Here is a 21,142-nt window from a genome sequence, read left to right as displayed (position 1 = left end):
TTGGAATTTACTTAATTTTTATTTTGCAAGTTTTTGCATGAAGTTATGTCAAATTAAGTACGTCTACTTAACTAAAATTACACTGTAAAAAATATGTGATATTTACTTTAAAAAAGTTTGGTAACAATATTATACTTAATATTTTTAAGTACTTTCAAAGGCTTACTTCATTAATGGAATCTTCCTGATTTAATAATGTAAAATAACTTCTTTTCTTTACATATTTATTATTATATATCACATTATGATGAGCAAGTAAGAAGAGACTGATCTCTACTGACATTATTGTGAATTAACACACATCATGATTTTTATTGTGTAACCTACAGTCTTAACACAAGGACCACAAAACTCAAAGAAACAGAAACTCTTCTTAATCTCAAAGATAAATTAACATTAAACACTAACAAATCTTTCTTTTTAGTTAAAAACACATAAAATATTGTTTAAATTTTAAATGCAATCCCATGCAAAGCATGCTGGTAACTAAAAGTCCACTGCCAGTTATGTCTACCAAAACCATTCATGTAGTTTCAACAAAAAAAAATATTAAGTTCATTTCCTTCTTACTAATTTAAGTGGATTCTACATTATAAAATTAAGTTAAATTTACTTAATAATGTGTTCATTTAAAATTACTCACATTATTATGCTATTAATTCAAATTTAGGTTCAAAACAAGAATTAATTTTTTAATAGAGTTTACTTATTTTGTTTCATTAAATCTACTAAGGCACATAATGTTTTACAGTGTACGCTGTTGAATGATGCAACAAAAACATTTTGTTTACAAACACATGGAGTCTTCATAACTAGTAGGAGCACTGTTACCCATTTAATTTTGTCAACAAATGATGCAAAATCGAAACTGGTAAACACACAACTTTATTTTTTAAAAATTATAGCTTTATTTTTTCCAGATACAAATTTCACTCATTTCAACATTTCATATTGGCTCCCAATGTCTCTTCAATGAAGAGAGTAATTCTATCCAAGTTGAAAAAAAAAACGAACATCATCATCTCTTCACAATATGTACAGGCACATATACACAATTGTTAGCAAACTATACACAATACAAATACAAAAGTGTAAGTGTTGAAAATGGGTCCAAGTTCTCGTCCCCCCAAACTTCATTAGAAAATTACCATATATTATTTTTCCCTTGTACAAAAGTTGTGTAAAACATGGTCCTGGGCAAGGGCTCCACACACACCCACAATCTTTTACACAACTAAATGTATATCTGCAAACAGACAAAAAGATCAAGCAGTCTCTCTTTTTTCTCTCAGGGAAATGTGCATAACATAAGATATTTACAAAAAACTATTAATACTTACAAACTCTCATGCACACACGCGTACATCATTCACAGGCAGACGCACGGAGAGCTACACTTGTGTCATGCACTCATAATGCAGCCTGTGATGATGCAAACCAGACCAATCAGAAAATCCAATCAAATCTCAAGCATGCATCGATCTATAATCATCAAAACACATCAAGAGGCCAAACACATTCAACAACTGCTTAATAAACACACATAGGATAAGCAAATGAATACGCTTGGTGTTATTGTCTTCAATTTTTTTAAACACAACCCTGTGCATACATCAGTATGATGAAGCTTAATAGCTCAGAATCATGTCAATAAATGCAAGATCAGAGAAGCCGAAATAAATTTGATATTAGCATCTAATCCATATAAAGGGATCCCTTCAATAAATGAAAAAAACATTCTATACATCAAAGGAACCGTGTTGAAGCACACATCCCTATTTTATTTACTCATGTATTTAGTATGTATTATGCATTTAGACATTATGGGTCATATAACATGTAAACACAAAGTGCTTCAGGCAAACACAAAAGATTCACAAATACAGTTTAATGTCAATGCTAAATTACAATTTACACCATCTGAGATGATAAATCAGGGTAAGAACAAGTAGAAATGAATCGGGTGACACAGGAGCGTTTATACTGAATTCACTCCATCCTGAAGACCAAGAGCTCAATATGACAGAATTAATCTAAGGCCCAGCCCAACAAGTTCATCATCTTTTCCATTTGGCAACTAATGTCAAGCATTTGTACTTTCATTGGCAGACGTTATAAAATGTAACAAAGAAGGCACATTTGGCGTTCACGTATAAATAAGCATTATTTACAATATAATAAGTTAGTTTCTATTCAGTGTGTGATTTACACTTCTGTCAACCCAAAAGCCGCTTTTCAAATCACTGAAACGAAGCGGGAAAATTGCAATAAAGATTTTTACCCCAAAATGCAATAATCCGTCCCAGTTTTGTTTCAGTATTTCCCCAGAAGCTTTTTTGACATAAAATGGATGACATTGTAGCTCAGAGCAACGTACTCACTTGTGCTATTAAATACAAAGCAGGCATTACAGAAAACCAATGCTGTAAATGGGTGAATATCACAAAATGTATCAAAAACATCTCCATGTCATATTTCAAACACAAAAGAAATTTAGCATCAAATCAGGCTTGTTTTTACAAGCTCACAAAAGTAGTGCATCTTAAATTTAGCTTAATTGTTTTAACTAAATGCAAATACAGTTTCAATCTTGGGATAGAATATGACCCTGACATGTTTTTGTGAGATTAACTCGTACATCAAAGTAAACCAGGTCATAGTGCTACAAACCAGAATTTAGTCTGATCAAAACCTCCTAACCATTCTTGTCTTTTGATATCTTAACAACAACAACAAAAACCCCAAAACTGTGATTTGTTTTGCATGCACACATAAAGCTACACAATTACGTGCAAACACAACATTTGTGCTTTTTTAACTCATGGCACTTGTGTGCGAAGACGAACATTGTAGAGTCGCAGATTTAATACTTGTGATTTGACCTGCAATACTAAAGTAGAAATGTTAGTATAAAATTTTAACACCACACATCTGATGACAGTCTTTCAGTTTGGGATTTGATAAGGAAGTACAGATGAAGTGAAACAAAATATTTCTGAACAAAATACTTTACAACGAAAACGCTGGACATGTCCATAGCGCTTGCATGATTGTAATGTTTAAGCTGAAGTCTTCACGTGGCAGTCCGTGAAACACAATATGATGGATTTGAACAGAAGTATGAAAATGGTATAAAATTGTCTCATCATGTCACAACACACGTGAGAGCTCGTTCAGTAGTGTCATGGGGTCAAAAAGTGTGAATCAAGTAAACTTCACATACATTATTCAGCAGCCTCTTTCAGACAAAACAACACACACACGCACGCATCAGTCAATACTACTTTTAGTAGTCCAGAGCTTCAGTCTAAAAACCAAACGATTTCCATTAATGTTTAAAGGAAATGATAATTCCATCATTTCCTGTTCCCTTTTTTAACTTTACAGAAAGTTTATGGGAAAGTTTGTGGAAGCACGCAAGAAGTTTGGCATTGCAGTTGGATTTCACCAGTTCATAGTTGAGGAAGCATTGATCAGATGTAATTATTGATTATGCTTTTGTGACACGTCAAGGTCAAAGCCTAAAGGTCGGTGACTTTATTCTCCACCAGGGCGGCGACCTGCTGAAGCCGATAAGCCAACTGCATTTTTTGACCTGCGGCGTCTTCTTCCAGAGACATGATGACCTGCACACAAACACATGAGAATATAAAATCTCGACATAAACAAAACGAGAAAACCGTGACTCGTTCTTATACTGACCTGATCGTAATATTTGTTGATATATTTGTACAGCTCATGCAAGGCCACCAAACTGTTCATCTCCGACGCAAAGCTCTGAAAACAGAAAAAATCAGTTTTAACATTTAAAATATAATAAATAAGACATTAATGTTTGTATCAAATGGTGCAGGATCAAATGGTGCAATGAATTTTGAATTTAATACAATCTATCCCCAAGCAAATAAGGAAGTCAAAAAATATATCCTTTGTAATGCACTGTAAGTTGGTTTGGATAAAAGCATCTGCCAAATGCATATGTAAATGTAACGTGAGGAGTTTCTAAATTAACAAATGTTTTAAAAATGACATCAAAATCATTATCAAAACTTTACGTGAGGGATTACAAAAGGTAATGTTGGTTTCATTTGTGCAAGAGCAGAGTTGTTGCTCACCCCTGACAGCTCGGTGAGGGTCGAGTTCATTTCCTGATAACAGCCGGACACAGCGTTGTGAATATCACTATAGTACCTGCAGGAGAAGAAGTGTTGAGTTATTATGCAATTAAATAAAGACGACAGGTTGTGTGTCTAAACATCTTTACTGTATTCACAGCAAGACACTTTGCATTATATATGCATTGATGCCTAATATATACACACCTCTCCACCAGCTGCTTGTACCGTGGGATTTCTCTGGCGTACAACAACTTATTTACGGGAGAATCCTGAAAGACAGAGACAGAAATAGGCTCAGGAGTGAGCACACTAAGGGCCAGTCTAAACTAAAGACATTTCTCTTTAACAATGCATTCACATAATTTGTCTTGAACATGTACTTATCCCGCAGTAATTAGCTTGTCCGGAAACAAAGCATTCACATAACTCATCTAGGTAATATACTTATGCCGCAATAATCAGCCTGTCTGGAACCGTGTGGATATTAAACCATGATACTGTATGACGCTTGTATTACATGCGAACTTCCCCTACACCGAGTTTGAACTTTTGTTTCTCTTTCCCTGTCTCGTCCTTAATCACGATGTTTTATGTTTTAATTCCCATAAAATTGAATAAAATAGTATATATTATATAGTATATTCTCCATAGAATCAGCTATGTCTGGCTTTCTCTCAAGGTTTTTTTTCTCTTAGGAGTTTTTTTCAACCACTGGGGAGTGAGCTGACATTGGCTTAACTTAGCACCCGTTACTTATATTTTAAATTATTACTACGCCCTCTAGTGCGGTTTAATCTTAGTCGCTGTATTCTGCTGCCTATGTTGTCCATCTATAACCCTATTCACACAGACCTCTGGTCCCAGAAAATACCCGTAAAATTGCCAGACAAGCGTGTGTGTGAACAAAAACTCGTTCCGTTAATCTTCTGGGATCGTTGCCGGAAAGAGGACCTAGTAAGATACGCGGGTAACCCTCTGTGTGAACAAGAATGCCGTAAAGGGCGTGTCGAAGTGACGACGCGCGCGTCATCATCACAACACAAGTTATGGTTCAACTCCTTACAACGAGAGATAACATGCATATAAACATTCACCACGAGAAATGGTGCAACTAGATTGACGCAGTTATCAGGAAATGATAAATGAGACGCATAAACAATGACGCACGTGACGTAGTTAGGACGCGCGTGTCATTGCAACATGAAGTTGGTTCAACTCTTTAAAATGAGGGATTTACAACATTCACAACGAGAAATGTCTGCAAACTGGACTAACGCAGATATCAGGTAGGTTAGCTCATTACTTTCTGCGTTGAAACGGAGATCATTCAGCAGCATAAAAGAAGATCGCGTCACGTGCTCATTTGAGCTATAATAAACGGAAATATCCGCGCGTCATCCCAACAAGTCGTTCAGCTCCTCAAAATGCGGGTTTTAAATGCATATAAACAATCACGATGAGAAATGTCTGAAAACTGTATTAAAGCAGAGCTCAGGGAGCTCGTCAAATATCCACTCAGAAGCTGAGATCATTCACCAGCATTAGAACGGTGCGTCACGCGTTCCTTTATAATCTTATCATAAACAAAAATGCACGCGAGTGGTTCTTGGAGGGATAAATAATATAGAATATGCAAACTTCAGACGCTGCGTAGAAGAGAGGGCGGGACTTTCAATAGGTCACATGTCTTTCCGGGACCGTCATGCCGGATAAACTTGGCAGTGTGAATGAAAAAAAATCTAACTAAATCCAGGATGCGTATTTAAAAAAAATCCAGGATGCGTATCCCGTGTATTTTATGGAATTTGTGTGTGAAAAGGGCTTTAGTTTTCTCCTGCTTTTATTAATGTAAAGCTGCTTTGAAACAATTACACAATTGTGAAAAGCACTATATAAATAAAATTCAATTGAAAAAAAGCTTGCATCCTGACCTTATTGCATAAGCAAGATGTTTCGTTTTCAGATTACAATATCAAGGTGAATAATCGACAATGATTATTTTTCAGGGTTCCCACACTTTAGTTAACTTCAAATTCAAGGACCTTTCAAGGACTTTCCAGGTCCAATACCCTCAAATTCAAGAACTAAATGTGGGGACACATTTTAAGTAAGAGCAAGGTTACATTGTGTTACCTTTTAAAATACATTGTTACAGTTCACTTTCGAGGAAACTCGCGCTGCGTCACTGCGGTGACACTTTGGGGACGCCTCCCCAAGTGCGTCTGAATGTGTATATCTAATTTAACCAATGGTGAGGCTTAACAACAAAGACAGGGTCACGCGGGAGTCAGGAAGTATATCACTATCTGAAATATTGCCAAAGACGGCGTTACAGGGACGCAGGAAGTATGACAAGAGAGACGCAGCGCCTCGTTCCCTTCTCAGGGAACAATAGTTACATACGTAACCCGAGACATTTTCATGTGTCAAACACAACTATGCAAAAAAGCATTTTGGTATGAATCAACATTCGTATACAGAAGATATAAGCATTTAAAGCGAACAGTTTAGCACGTGTGCTTAAAAAGTCTAGAATATTTATGATATTATCCTACACTACACAGGGAATAATATGGATTTTTTCCCAGAAAACTTTCAATAAACCTATAAAATATATTCAAGCACTTTCGATGACCTGTATCTATGTATGTATATTTTCAAAAACTTGTGGGAACCCTGATTTTTTCATAATCATGCAACCATAGCCTAGAGAAATTTCTACTCCCTTTAGCACTTTTTTTTTTAAATTGCCCCGTTTAGTAAATTTGGCCCAACGTTTTTTCCTATTTCTTTTCTTTCCCTTTCCTGTTCTTTAACTTCTTCAACACACACACACGTGCACACACATTTTCACAAGCTGTTCATAATGAGGTCACAGCTAGAGAGATCAAGAGTTAATTGTTATACTGACCCGGCCCACTTTGTGCTCGGATGTAGTGCAGGAATCGATGAAGGTCTGTGCAATGACAGAGAGGACAGCATCAACGCTGTCTGTCACCTGCACGTCAAACACAAACTGAGGGTTCTTCAGGATGTTCACCCAAAAACGCAAAGGTAAACTGAAAGAAGAGCAGAAGACAAAATCAGAAAACAATCACATTATAATCATTATTTTTTATTTGTTTCCAAGTAATAATATATCAAAATATCAAAACATTTTTACATCTTATAAGAACACAGGAATCTCACTAGAATTCAGAATAAGCACGGCGGACGATATGCAGGAAGAAATTTTAGTGGTAGTGTTTGGAATGATTTTCACCGACAATTCAAGTAAAAAAAGAAAAGGGTTTGGGTGAAGTCATGGAGACAGCGGGAACACGGTCTGTCTGTACAAGCTCACTTTGCATCAACTTCACTTTGTGCTGCTCCATGACTGCTTCCATCTTCCGTTATCTCGCTTTCTGATTGGATATTGTTTCGTTTCACATGATAATCTTAAGAGCGTGCGCGTGTTTGTCCTCGGGGCTCCACACACATCAGGATTTCTGATGTAATGCTGGGTACACACCAAAAGATAAATGGGCTGATTTTGGGTGTTTAATGTTTAATATTTACAATTCCTGATCGGGGCGGCTCCGACGTTCTTCCGATCAGGTTCTGACACTCTTAACACACCTCACACCAAGGGAAAATCTGATAAGATAATCTGTAGAACAATCAGGATAATCGGGACATAGCTAGGATTGTCAGAAGGGGGAAATCGGACCAAAATCAGCCCCATTATCTTTTACCCAGAATTACATGTTAAAAGGTACGCCGACTATGAAGATTTGTATGCTTTAATACTTTATATTTGCCTTCAACTACTAAAATGCATTGATAGAAATACATCAAATATGGTTCTCAAACTCGAGTCCGGGCCCCCAGGGGGGCCGCGAGATGGTGCCAGGGGGGCCCCAGTTTTATGACATTTTATGAAATACATTCATTTATCATGAATTCTGTGTAATTAAACCTAAAAAAAAGGCTACTAACCAACAGCACTACTTTGTATAACTTAATATGTTTTGTTTAATTAAAATGTTACATTTTAGAACAGTTATTTTGTCATACATTTTCTTTGGGGGGGGGCCATGAAGCAATGCACCGTACACAAGGGGGGCCGCACGCAGAAAAAAGTTTGAGAACCACTACAAACTCAACATGTAATACTCATTTTAACCTATAGAGGATGCCATTACGTTTTGTGTACTAAAACTGATGACGTGTAATCTTTCTTGTGAAATATTACTACAGTTTACTATAGTAAATACTACGGTATATTCTATAGTTTTTCATGTGAGAATTTCCCACTCACAATTGTGTGCATTTATAATTCTTCTGTTTCACATCATTTTATAATCTACTGATTAAAGACTTGTTTATCACGTTTATCTCATGTATCCTTAATAGAACTGTTTTTATTGCAACCATTGGACGTCACGTATAGTGATGAAAAACAAAATGGCAGCCTCGAATAGAAAATATTTTTCAAGTTTACTAAAAACTATGACATTTTTACAGTTTTATATTCAATCATATGGCCAATCCCAGTGTTATTCTATTACCATACACGTGTTTATCTCGTCAATTAAGAGAAAACGCTTCCCTGCCAATGACGCATTTTCACGGCAATCCATATTTCTGCTATAATCCACTAGGTGGCACTCTTACCCAACTTATAAAACACTAAAGCATCCAAAAACAGTAACGGTACATTAAAGCGTTAATGATTGACGGAAGGCTTGTCTGAAGCGTGGTCAATAGCCAATTACAGTAGACGCACCGGTCTTCCATAAATGTAATTGGCTGGCTCTGCCTAGGTTATTTGCATAAAGCGATCTGATTTGGCTGACGCACACGTTGCCGTTTGAAAAGTTGAGAAACGTTCAACGGCAGTGATGTGGCACCGACAGATCCACAATTCAGTTCAGCAACGCATGACGTCACCCATTAAAAGTGAATGGGAAGCACCCCGTGTGAATGTACCGTTAAAACTCTGTGTATGTTTTGATCATCGCTCTGAATCTGATCTCTAACAAAAGTCTGTTACAAAAATGCAAAATTTGAAGCAGAGGGTCTGTTTTGTCATTTGATAAATTGTATGTTTACATATTTAAAGGTGCAGTGTGTAAATTTTAGCAGCATCTAGTGGTGAGGTTGCGAATTGCAACCAACGACTCAGTCCACTGCTCACCCATCGCTTTTGAAACGCATAAAGAAGCTACGATAGCCACCACGGGGAAAATGTCATCATCGGAGACAACTTAGTAAAAAAAGTTTGTCGGTTAAGGGCTTCTGTAGAAACATGGCGGAACAAAATGGCGACTTCCACGTAAGGGGACCCTCAGCATATGTAGATAACAACATCTCATTCTAAGGTAATAAAAACATAACGGTTCATTATAAAAAGGTCTTTATACACCCCTAAAAATAAAGTTTTGTTTATTATTTTGCATTTCTGTCAAGAGATCCTTCTAAAAATTACACACTGCACCTTTAAAGAAGAACATTTTCTGGAAAATCATAAAAAATTATGGCGCTGGCTGCACTTAAAAAAAAAATTCTGGCAGGGAAAGAGTTAAGATTGTTTGAAGTAATTTAATGTGAAATATTAAGTAGGTTTCTTCTGACCTGTTTGTCTTCCAGATGTGTACGGTTTCTGGGTCATCAATACCATGTTTCTCTGCCATGTCGTCCAGAAAGTCGAAGAAGAATCTGACGGCGATGGGTGGAGGCCGTTTGGTGCTCAGTATGGCAACAAACACATCATCTACAAACTTCTGCAGAGTGCCCTGAAGAGACGCATTTGCAAGCACAAACAGTCAGTCAATCATCCAGACAGTCAGCAGTCGACCTCAAAGAAACGACGGGGTGTTTTTGAAGTCTTATGACTTAATCGCAGCGTGAATGCGTACCTTCATTGAAAGCAGTCGTGTCAGGTAGATTTCAGGGATGGCTTTTGCTCGTTCTCTCTCTCTCATGCTGCTCTTCCTGTGTTTGGGGATCTCAGGGTCTTCGCTCGGCTTCACCAGATGCCACAGTCGAAGACCCTCTTCTTCCTCACCCTCCAGCATAGGGGTTTCTAGAAGATATTAAATAAGTAAAATTATGGTAGGCAATGAAATGGAAAACTCAGATTGACCAAACAGTGCCGGTGCTTACTTTCTCCTGTTTGATAGATCTGATTTACTCCAAAAGAGCTCTGGGAACGAGGGATGAGAGCCACTGTGGCCCCGTCAGGAACCTGAGAAAACACATCAGCGCATGAATCACACCAAATAAGCAATAATGTATAAAATGCTGTTTGTCAGAATTTACGTTTGGTACCTTATAGTGCTGCAACGTGTTGATTCTTTTCCAGCGACCATGAACGATAGCTGTGACATCATCATCAGAAAGAGTCAGGTGACCGGCCTGGCCCGATCGCCACTCTGAAGAGAACAATAAACAAAAGATGTATTTCATCCAGCCATTCCATCATCATCTATTAATATTATCATGCTCATTAAACATTCACCGTACCGAGATCGAGCGAGTCCGCGGCTGGTCTCTGTGAGTACGGTATTCCTTTATAAATCTGGTCCAAGATTTTATCTTTAACCTGCGTAATGGTGTCGGTGTCCAAAACTTTCACAGGACAGGGCTGGACCTCCACTCCACTTTTCACAAGCACTGTCAGAGTCTAAAACACAAATCTCTTGATAAATTAAACATATCCAGAGATTTCCAGCAGCGAGCGCTGAGATGAAGACATTATTGAGACCTACCAATGAGCAATAGTCTATATCCTCTCTGAACAGGTGGCTGTCATTGAGCGTGCGCTTGGCTTTGCCCGTCACCGCATCCACGGGTCCTTTATCCACCTGGTATTTAATGGCTCGGTATAACTTGTAGAGAGGCTCGCCGGCGACCTCCTATACATACACATAAAACAATATGTTAAAGAAACCAAATCACTCATCCAAAATGTTTTGTGATGCATTTTAACTACATAATCAAATAAACTAGATCACTGAAGAAAATGTGAGTGGTGCTTGCCATGGCAAAACTCGTTACAATAATGTTAACGAGTCAAAAGAACCCACCCCCATGTCTCTACAATGTTCTGATGCAGAGATATAGGAGTTGCTAAAAGGGTACTCTGGTTTGGTTGCTAGGGAGTGAATTGGCATCCTTCCAATGATTATACTCCAAGTGACAAAAGGTTTATGGTATTACATCTAAAGCCCAAGTTATAGTCGTGTGTAAGGTCTACGCTATAGGTTATCCGTAGCCTACGCGTAGCTCTGCATAGCCAGACGTGCATCTCGCCAAAATTTTAACAGCGTGTCAGTTCTACGCAGACTGCAAGCGCTGTGATTGGTCGACTTGAAGCCCTCCCGTCAGGTAAAAAACTGCATCATGGTATTTCAGTTTGTGACGCATCCATTTGCACATCGATGCTGAAAATCGTTTCATATCCTACGCCGTAGGACATACCCACAACTATAATGAGCCCTTAAGTTTGCAGTTGTTAAAAAAACTCATAAAACAAATAAAAAGAATAAAAAATGATAATAAAAAAATCATATCTCGACACCACTAGGTGGCGCTATGACAAATCCCTGCATGCAACCATGCAAGTCATGACTGTGATAACATGTAGCAAGTTTCTTGACGATACACCTTAGTTTTGTAAAGATACAGCTATATGACCAAACGGCTTGCTTGCCATCAAATGTTTTGTTAAATTTTCAGGCCAAAAAGTGGCACAGGCACTGTGTGGCATTTTTGTGCGACCTCAGACTCTGCCCATACATCAGCGTGTCAAATCTGGTAAAATATATCTCGTTTCATATGTCTAAAAATGCAAAAAAATAACATCACTTTTAGTTTTTTGACATTTTCTGACATTTCCGATAAGAATTTTGACGTTTTGTAATTAGTATGTATTCCAGAAGCATGATAGAATAACGCTCGCGAAGATTTTATTTTGCAGCGCTGGGCTAACCGTAAGGTAAAACCTGGCATGTTTGGTATCGACGGACTTGGCAACGATTCATGACTCCAAGGAAACAAGTCCCATGAAAATATGTTGATCGAAGCCAACGTTATAGGCATGTAAAACATTTGTCTGACCACTAGGTGGCGCTATGACGAAACTGTGCATGCACCTTCAGTTCCTGACTGCCAACACAACTAGCAAGTGTCACGTCAATACGCAAAAGTTTTGTGAATATACAGCCTCAAATCCATTTTTTTGCACATTCATCGACATGGTATACGGCAACGAATTCATGTTTCGAACTTCTTTTGACAACTTAATTGTCTCTAGATATGCTACATTTTCATAGCAATTGGTGAAAAGCTCTAGGACGAGTTCAAAAAAGTAGGTTTTACGAATAATTCAAAATGGCGGGAACATTTTCATGACAAAATATCTCGTGCAATTGAATCGTCATGAGTTTCTAGGACAAATTTAGATTCTAGGACTTGCGTGTCAGAAGTTATAAGCAAACATGTAAGTGCAATTTTGGACTGTTGGTGCCGCTAGCGAGTTTGAGATAGAGACTTTAAATTTGGTGTGGTAACTTTTTCGACTATCATCTATCTGTATGCAAAATTTCACAACTTTCATGCACTTCTATAGGCTGCCATAGATGCAATGGTTCAGGGCTTGACCCCTAATAAGTGTAACTGCATAGATACGATATGAGACCACTGCATGCTCTGATACCTTGAGAAAAGAGTACAGACAGATGGACATCCAGTTGGTCAGCATCTTCTCCACAACCGTCTCAGTCCTGCAGATGAAAGGATGATATCAGTGTAGATTATTATAATCAGATCAAAAAGGATTAGACCATTTGTTTGCCTAGTTTTGGTGGTAGTTGACTCAGAGGCTGCATTTAAGAAATATTTCAAATGCAGCATCCTTCGTACCTGCGCAGCATCAGTTTTGGGTTCTTGGATACGTATTGCTGAACCAGATCTCCAAGTAGGGTCTTCATAACATCTGTAAAGTATTCCAACTTATCATGAAGGGCCATCGTAAGTAGAGACGCCACGTAACCTCTGTCCCTTTGGGAGAAATTCTGCTGTGCTTCCAAAGTGTGAATGAACTGCGGGAACACGGAGCGGAGTTTATCATCAATGATGTCTGAAATATTTACTAGTTTGACCAATTTCATCAAACAGCCTGATCTTTCAAAACACAGTATCAGACCGATGCTCTGGATAAATATTTAAAACGATGAGGTGCAAGATCTAACGTCAAACTTCTGAGAAGTCTATCGAGTGAACTTTACCTCAAACACTTTCTCCACTAAAAAAAGAGCATCCAAAGGCATTCGATGTGAACTGAATATTACATTTGTTTTCTTTTTCATCTCTTGTTTACGGTTTGAGGTGAAATAATGGCTACGAGAAACACTCATGCCTGTGGCGTAAACATTGTAATTTCATTCGGGTACAGTAACACATACCCAAAAAATCTCATATGCGCTTAATGCATATTACTGACCCGTATTAGGAAAAGTCTGTTGTTAAGCAGGTTATTCAGCTGACCCAGTCCCTGTTCAACCGTCTGTCTGCGAGATTCAGGCAGGTCCAGATTTTGACTCAGTGGCGCCCCCTTCTGTCCGGGGAAGAAAACACGCTCTGCATATGTGCGATAATCCAGAAAAGGGATGCCAGGACCACCGACGTCACTACTCAGATCCATCATCTCGGTCATTAGATCTGAATGGAAGGACAAATGTGAATTTTATGGTGGATATTTTGGTAAATCTGTACCCATAGCTATCCAACATTATTGCTACAATAAACCACTAACTACTACTAAAACAATAAATGACCCAAATTTTAATTGTCTTGCACGGTTTGGGATTCTGTATGAATTATAATGTTTATAGTATCATTGCATTCAATTACAGTAATAAAAATGATCTCTTTTGGTATTATGGTGACTATGCTGGGTTTTTATATTGGTCTATCACTTACCAGTAAACTCTTTTCTGCATTGGTCTCCGACATTTATTTCCAAAGTCTCCAGCTGCACGAGAACCTTTTTATAGTCTCTTAAAGCCTGTTTACTCTTCCTTCTGTAAAAAGCAGAGAGCGAGAGGAGATATAGAGGGTCAGATATAAATGGATGCATTAAAATTTCTTTCGAGTTCTTGGCTCATCGTCATGACGACAGCCGTGTGAATTCACTCTACCTGTACATGAGAATGATGACCAACACTATAAGAACGACCACCGCTGCCCCCGCCGCCAGCCCGATCTGAGCAGCCAGCGGCACTGGAGAGTGTAAATCGTTGTCGTACTCAACCGGACCCAAATCAAACTCGATTTTGCCCATAAACACCTGAGAGAAAAACACAGAGATATTTGTATACGATCACCAAATTATGACACACAACACGTCCAATCCAGGTGCACGGTGACAAAGTGCATCAATGACATCTTTGTTATGTAAATCTAAAACATTTTATTAATCACATCACATTGTCATATCTCATCAGTCCAAAATCTCTCTTTTTGCTATTCATATGTAGAGGATAACTGCTTAATGCTTAAAGTGAAATTCTGTCATCATTTACTCATCCTCATGTTGATTTAAACCTGTATGAATTTCTTTTTTCTGATGACCATAAAAGAAGATATTTTGAGAAATGATGGTAAACACACAGCAGATAGTGACTTCCATAACAGGAATAAAAAATATGATGGAATGTAATGGGTACCTTCAACTGTGTGCTTACCATCCTTTATCAAAATATTCCCAATACTCCAAAATATTTTTTCGTACTATGAAAGTCACTATCTGCTGTGTGTTTACCATCATTTCTCAAAATATCTTAAAAAGATATTCATCAGAAAAAAAGAAATTGATACAGATTTAGTACAATATGAGGATGAGTAAATGATGACAGAATTTTTTATTTCAGGGTGCACTATCCCTTTAAAACTCTTTTTGGACTTGTTCTGAACATGATGATAAAGGAATAGTTCACCGAAAAATGATACATTTGACATCATTTACTCCCCCTCAAGTTGTCCTAAACCTGTATATATTCTATGTTCAGATATTTTGAAAAATGTTAAAAACCAAACTGGGGCACTATTCACTTCCATATATAATTTTTCCTACAGTGAAAGTCAATAGTGCCCCAGATCTTCTTGGTCTTTAAAATGGTTTCCTTTGTATTTAGCAGAACAAAGAAATTGATGTCAGAATTAAATGATGACAGAATTTCCATTTTTTGGTGAACTATCCCTTTAACAAAAAGATCTATAACCTCCAGCCAGGTAAACAACCCCTATGCCAAAATGTACAACTACTTTAGACAGTCGAAAAAGACACTGGACATCTACTAACTTTAAGTCTGGGTAAGTCGTCATCATCCAGGGCGAGTGGCTGCACCTCAGGCGGTTCGCAGTACAGATGGGTGTTATCCAAAGTTTTAACATCACACTCTTCATTGCCCAGCCGAGCTACAACTTCTTCTTTGCTCATGGCGAGAGTCAAGCCCCTCCCCTTTAAAACACAACATATAAACTCAGTATAATTGACTATAAGTGTTGATCTGATCCATGAGTTCAATTCTGATCCTGGTTTCTTTTCATATTGTATAAAGGTGCAGACTTTCGTTACACTGACTTCCATTCATACGTATCTGAATGTGTCAGACAGGAAATACAAGATCATGCAAAAAGTTTTGCATTTTACTGCATTCAAACGTTCTAGTTTTTACTTGCTATCTCATCAGGTTTAGTCCTAACCGAAACCTAATAAACACAGGAAATGTCAACTGTCCACTACAAGAAGTGCACGACAAGAAATCGAAAGTCATTTCTGCAAACAGGGCATCAGTATACAAATCAAATTTTTTGTCATCAATACCAATTCAATGCTGCAAATTAATCCAGGCTGCTTTCATGCCGTTTCTCATTGAAGTCAAAAGAAATTTGTTCCCAAACATACAACACCTCTAAATACATCAGCATTCAGCAATCCTCAAATTGATCAAGATGGTCTCAGGGGGCGTGCACACCAAAGCATTTAAACGCGGCAGAAAACGGCAGGCAGACACCGACTGTAGGCGCTTGCCAGCTTTTATCAGCTGAGCGCTTTGATACTTCTGCTTTGTTTTGTTGAACGATGCGCCGGTTGGTTGTTGTGATATTTGTCCCGCCCCTCCTTCACTGCGATTGTACGGCCATAAAGTGATACTGACAACCTGAGCAAAAACCCGCTTGTTTGAAAAGCGCCACGCATTTATTGAAAACAACTGAAAACATAGCCTTGCCTCCAGAGTAAATGCTTTGAGGTGCACGCTCACAAAGGGTGTGTTTATACTTGTAGTTTGGTCCGGACCAAAAAAGAAAACTATTTAGTTGGTTCGCTTAGCGTTCATACTGGCATTTTATTAGCGGACCTAAAGATAACGAACCTTAAAGGTGCAGTGTGTAATTTTTAGAAGAATCTCTTGACAGAAATGCAAATTAATATAAAAAACTATATTATCAGGGGTGTATAAAGACCTTTTATCATAAACTGTTATGTGTTTATTACCTTAGAATGAGACTTTTTTTATCCACATACTAAGGGTCCACTTACATCGAAGTCGCCATTTTGTGCCGCCATGTTTCCACAGAAGCCCTTAACACTAAAACTTTTTTACTGAGTTGTCTCCGGCGATGACATGTTTGTTCACTGGCGGCTACCGTAGCTTATCTGTGTGTTTCAAAAGCAAGAGGTGAGCAGTGGACTGAGCCGTTGGTTGCAATTCGCAACCTCACCACTAGATGCCGCTAAAATTTACACACTGCACCTTTAATGTGTAAGGATAATCCGATTGGTCGGCTTTGATGATGTGTTAAAAAAGCAGTTGGACGTGTTAACGAGTATTTCTGTGCCGAATGCACTTTGCCAGGGTTCATACAAGTTTCGGAAAGTTTTCAGGGGTACGCTAAACGCATCACTTCTTTTTATGGACACTTCCCCCGGAAACTACGCTTACACGGCAATCACTAGAAGTCACAGGCATCACTTCACGCGGCAGCTTTGTTTTTTATTTAGATTAAACAATTTTAGAGTTAGAGTTTAGAGATTAGAGTGTTGCGTTTAACGCTGGATTTCGTTAAAGTCCTAACCAGGTCGTGAGTTGCGTGCGGTAAATAAGACTTCTGTGTTATGTTGGAAATCGGTGTGTAAATGCATATATGTAAATTACACAAACATGTAGTGAATCATAAGTTATCCAGTGTTGTTTACAATGTTAAATGGTTTGTGACTCGCTCCTCCTCCCGCAGCTTGTGACTCCTCCTTCCGAATTTTTTCATACGTTATCGGAAAGAATTGCTTGTCTTTTATAAATCTGTTAAAACTAAAGACTCTTCAGAGATATGAAGAATGAAATACTATGTATGTAATGCAGAAACAGCGTGTGTTATGGGAGCTTTAATGAGGCTCTTTACCGCTCTGTTGCTCCACGTCTGCTCATTTTGTTTTTGCACACGCCGCTCATCCTGCTGTAAAATCAGGGTCGCGTCTTGTGATATTAGATCCTGTTTGGGGTTCGTAGTGCTCAAAGAACCACCAGAATTTGTTTTAATTGAACAAAAAGATGTCAAGTATGAACACACCCTTATTATTTTCATTATGCTGATAGCGTACCTCCACAGCCAGGACTCCACCGGGCTTGAAGCGAATGGCCGTTCCCGGAGCCTCACTGTTCAGCTGGAATAACTCCGGGTTTGGTTGAAAAATGAACTGTTTGCCCTTGATGGTCTGGAAATCGATGTGGACGTTGTCCATTTCAAACCACACTCGTGCTATCCGGGAGTCTGGCGGCACTGACGGCGTCCTGCAAATCATTCGCTCTGAGGTAACGTTGGTGCACAACTCCTTTGTCTGTAAAAAAAATTTATGGTGACAAATTCAGTCAAGTAAATGATTAAATCATTTTTTGGACAAATATTTCTCATGTTTGCATTAAAAGTCGTAAAGTGTACTTCAATTACCGTTATCAGGGGATTTCTGATAGATACTTGGGTATGTCTGCGTCTTCTGCCATAATTATCTTTCGGCTCATAAGCGACTGACATCTTCGGCTGCTGGACGACATTTAGGTTTTGTCCGCTCACGTATATGGCACGTCCACCCCTGCGTTTACGACAAAGGATAGAAAACATTAATGTTTGAGGAAGTCTTATAATGTAAATGCAGAATGCATGAATGCAAACAGACTCCCACCCGTAAAAACTCTCCATAGGAGTCGCATCAGTAATAACCGGGTCTTCCATATAGCTGAAGAGGACACTACCCACAATCCTTTCTGCTTTTCCAAACGTGACTTTGACTGGCACTTTTCCAGTTTGGTTTGAGTGACTTGTTCGACAGATCAGCCTTGTATCGCTCACTCTATCTCTGAAAAAAATAAGACACGACAGACAAGACAATGTGTCAATCTCACTTTAACTTTTTTAGGTTTCATGGCATCTGTTTGTATATGGTTCAGCTGATTTGTGATCTATGTTTTGAAATTTTGACATCACCACTGACACAACATGAAAGAGCTAGATAACTATAACTGGCTTATACTTCAATATCAAACAATGACACATTTGAACCTTAAAGAAATACTTTTGGTGCTTACATGCGACAGGGCTGTGAGCCGACGAAGGCTTGCAGTCCTGTGATTTGATCGTTTTGTTCTGTTCTTTGTCCCGTCAGCAGTTGAGTCCCGTGTACGGTGAGCATCGTCCCTCCAGCTAAAGGACCCTTGTCAGGCACAATCTTGTTCAGCTGTGGGTCCTGATACGAGAACGTCTGCTGGGATTCTCCTCTTTCTGAACCTCTCACCGTGATGATGACCGGCCCAGCTGAGACGTTTGTGCTGGCCTGCAGCTCACAAATGATGCTGCAACACGTTATCAGAAACACAAAAATTTGTAACCAATGTCTAAATATTTATTGCACCAAAATGCAGTCCATGATGCTGGAATTGTACCTGGTGGAAATGCGATAGGCTTCGGGGAGAGGCCTGCATGTGACCCCTGCCACCGTCACACCCGACTGGATCTCCTGAAAGCTCTGGCCCAGATTTGAACCCTGGATTGTCAGTAGTATGCCGCCCTCCAGTGGTCCAGTCAGCGGTTCGACCTGACCAGACGAAACACACAACAATACACAAATGAAGCCTCTAGGGAGAATTGCTACTGAAAGTACTCACGGATTTAGCCTTTGGGTAAATTTAGTACAATGCATAAATGGAAACATTAAATAAAAAATTGTACTTGGTCAAATAAAAAACACGTTCTGTGTTTAGGGCCCAAAATAAAAATCGCCATGTGTCTAATTAACAAATGTAAGATAAATAAAAGAGCAAAAGTTAATGCACTACTAAAATCTAACCACTTCTCCATTTTTGTCTTGTTTTATAACCACACTGCAAAAATGACTTTCTTAGTATGTGTGTTTTGTTTTCAGTACAACTATAAAAAAAAACTTAAATATGTATTTTCTGGATGAAAATAAGTCTTAAATAAAATTTAACTGAATTTGTGCTTAAACAAACAAAAAATCTGTCAATGGGGTAAGAAAAAAATCTAGCATTTTTTTCTAAAACACTAAATTCAAGAAACATTTGCCAGCTTATTTCCTTGTTTTAACCACAACTTTACTTACATTTTATATTTTTGGTCTAAAAACTAGACTTATTTTCTTAGGTCATTTTGCTAATCAAGAAAATGCATCTTGATTTAAGAATTTTTTATATTTGTACTAAAAACAACACAAAAATACTAAGTAAAATTTTTATTTGCAGTGCATAAATATGATTAAAACAAGATGCACAATACGTTATTCACATAAAAACAGAGTTGACTACATCACTGACAACATTAGCTGTGTTTCCATTAGATTTGTGCAAAACTTAAGCATTATTTTCTAAATGTCGACAAAAAAACTATTTTGAAATGACGGCGTTTCCGTTAACGAATGTTATGTGACTAAAAACATAATTTTGTCTAAGTCTTTCCAAAAATCATGCCGACGGGTATGTTCGACTTCATCTACGGCGCCACACAGGCCAACGAAATCAAAATATAGCGCTGTATTTTCATGTCATGCGCTTGTCGAGATCAAAACATACTGCGTCACATTTAAATAATGATCATGTGACTTTTATGCATGACTTTCCATTGCAGTCTTGCGATATTTTCCTTTTTTCAAATTGCCTGAAAAACCACCTCATCTGAGCTTAAAAACTTTTATGGGAGTTTATGCGAAATTGTCGTGTTTCCATTGAGCGCGTTTTCAATTCGCCATTTCAATTTGCGCAATTTGAAGGGTAATTGAAACGCAGCTACTGAGAACATCATCTTAGAGTGAACATACAATGTATCATTTTAAATTTAGCTAGATACTAAGTTACTATAAACAGTATTGTTGCTACTCCAGAACATCCCTGAAGAAAGTGTGAAAAACAAAATTACATTTCCCAGCAAGCAATATGGCGTCATTTCCCCGTCTAGGTTACCCACATACCTAATTTTGTCAGGCTATGAGTAACCCACTTTGGTTACATGTTGTTTTCGCGAAATAACTTGTGAGATGTCAGATATTCCATCATGTAAGCAAAGTCAACAGTTATTACAAGGTCATTGGTTTTTTAATTATTTATTTTATTTTTGTGCTATGCTTACACGCTACTAAGTTTTCACTGAAAGCTCAAATTTTGCCTTAGTTTTAGCCTACGATTGGGCAGTGTTTGGATGGCTATTAGATGTCTTTTAAATGCAAAACTGCTTGCCGGTGACTGAGGTTACGTTTGGCAAAATAGGTAACACTGACATTTACAATGTACCACTTATTTTTATTGACTTGCATTGTAGGGGTTTAACGTCCTTTCCCTAACCTGGGAAACTGCTTACATTTACGGTTTGTAAAAAAAGAAAATTCATGACATAAAACCATATTAAACTTAGAATTTGTATTAAACAAAACAAATTAAATGATACAATGTAGTGCCTTTGGTTAGTAGACATAT

At 38.1% G+C, this 21,142-nt stretch overlaps 1 protein-coding gene across 4 annotated transcripts in view; it reads right to left on the bottom strand.

Annotated features, from left to right (window-relative positions):
* Positions 1-866: 866 nt before the first annotated feature.
* plxnb3 (plexin B3) overlaps positions 867-21,142 on the bottom strand; it is an 82,022-nt gene continuing 61,746 nt past the window's right edge. For all 4 annotated transcript variants that reach the window (XM_055167580.2, XM_055167578.2, XM_055167579.2 and 1 more), the window contains exons 14-35: positions 19,103-19,254; positions 18,749-19,012; positions 18,346-18,519; positions 18,114-18,255; positions 17,767-18,003; positions 15,466-15,624; positions 14,303-14,451; positions 14,085-14,185; positions 13,606-13,823; positions 13,026-13,204; positions 12,820-12,886; positions 10,871-11,017; positions 10,626-10,785; positions 10,431-10,534; positions 10,266-10,347; positions 10,019-10,185; positions 9,735-9,895; positions 7,030-7,177; positions 4,323-4,387; positions 4,116-4,191; positions 3,703-3,777; positions 867-3,626 (exon numbers count right to left, since the gene is read on the bottom strand). In XM_055167580.2, the coding sequence (XP_055023555.2) occupies positions 3,522-3,626; positions 3,703-3,777; positions 4,116-4,191; positions 4,323-4,387; positions 7,030-7,177; positions 9,735-9,895; positions 10,019-10,185; positions 10,266-10,347; positions 10,431-10,534; positions 10,626-10,785; positions 10,871-11,017; positions 12,820-12,886; positions 13,026-13,204; positions 13,606-13,823; positions 14,085-14,185; positions 14,303-14,451; positions 15,466-15,624; positions 17,767-18,003; positions 18,114-18,255; positions 18,346-18,519; positions 18,749-19,012; positions 19,103-19,254 (3,132 nt within the window). In that variant the 3' untranslated portion in view covers positions 867-3,521. The remainder of the gene's footprint in view (positions 3,627-3,702; positions 3,778-4,115; positions 4,192-4,322; positions 4,388-7,029; positions 7,178-9,734; positions 9,896-10,018; positions 10,186-10,265; positions 10,348-10,430; positions 10,535-10,625; positions 10,786-10,870; positions 11,018-12,819; positions 12,887-13,025; positions 13,205-13,605; positions 13,824-14,084; positions 14,186-14,302; positions 14,452-15,465; positions 15,625-17,766; positions 18,004-18,113; positions 18,256-18,345; positions 18,520-18,748; positions 19,013-19,102; positions 19,255-21,142) is intronic.

The sequence above is a fragment of the Misgurnus anguillicaudatus genome, chromosome 5, assembly GCF_027580225.2.
Source record: "Misgurnus anguillicaudatus chromosome 5, ASM2758022v2, whole genome shotgun sequence".
Taxonomy (NCBI): domain Eukaryota; kingdom Metazoa; phylum Chordata; class Actinopteri; order Cypriniformes; family Cobitidae; genus Misgurnus; species Misgurnus anguillicaudatus.
The sequence above is the reverse complement of the archived record's forward strand: the minus strand, read 5'-3'. Positions and strand labels throughout refer to the sequence as shown.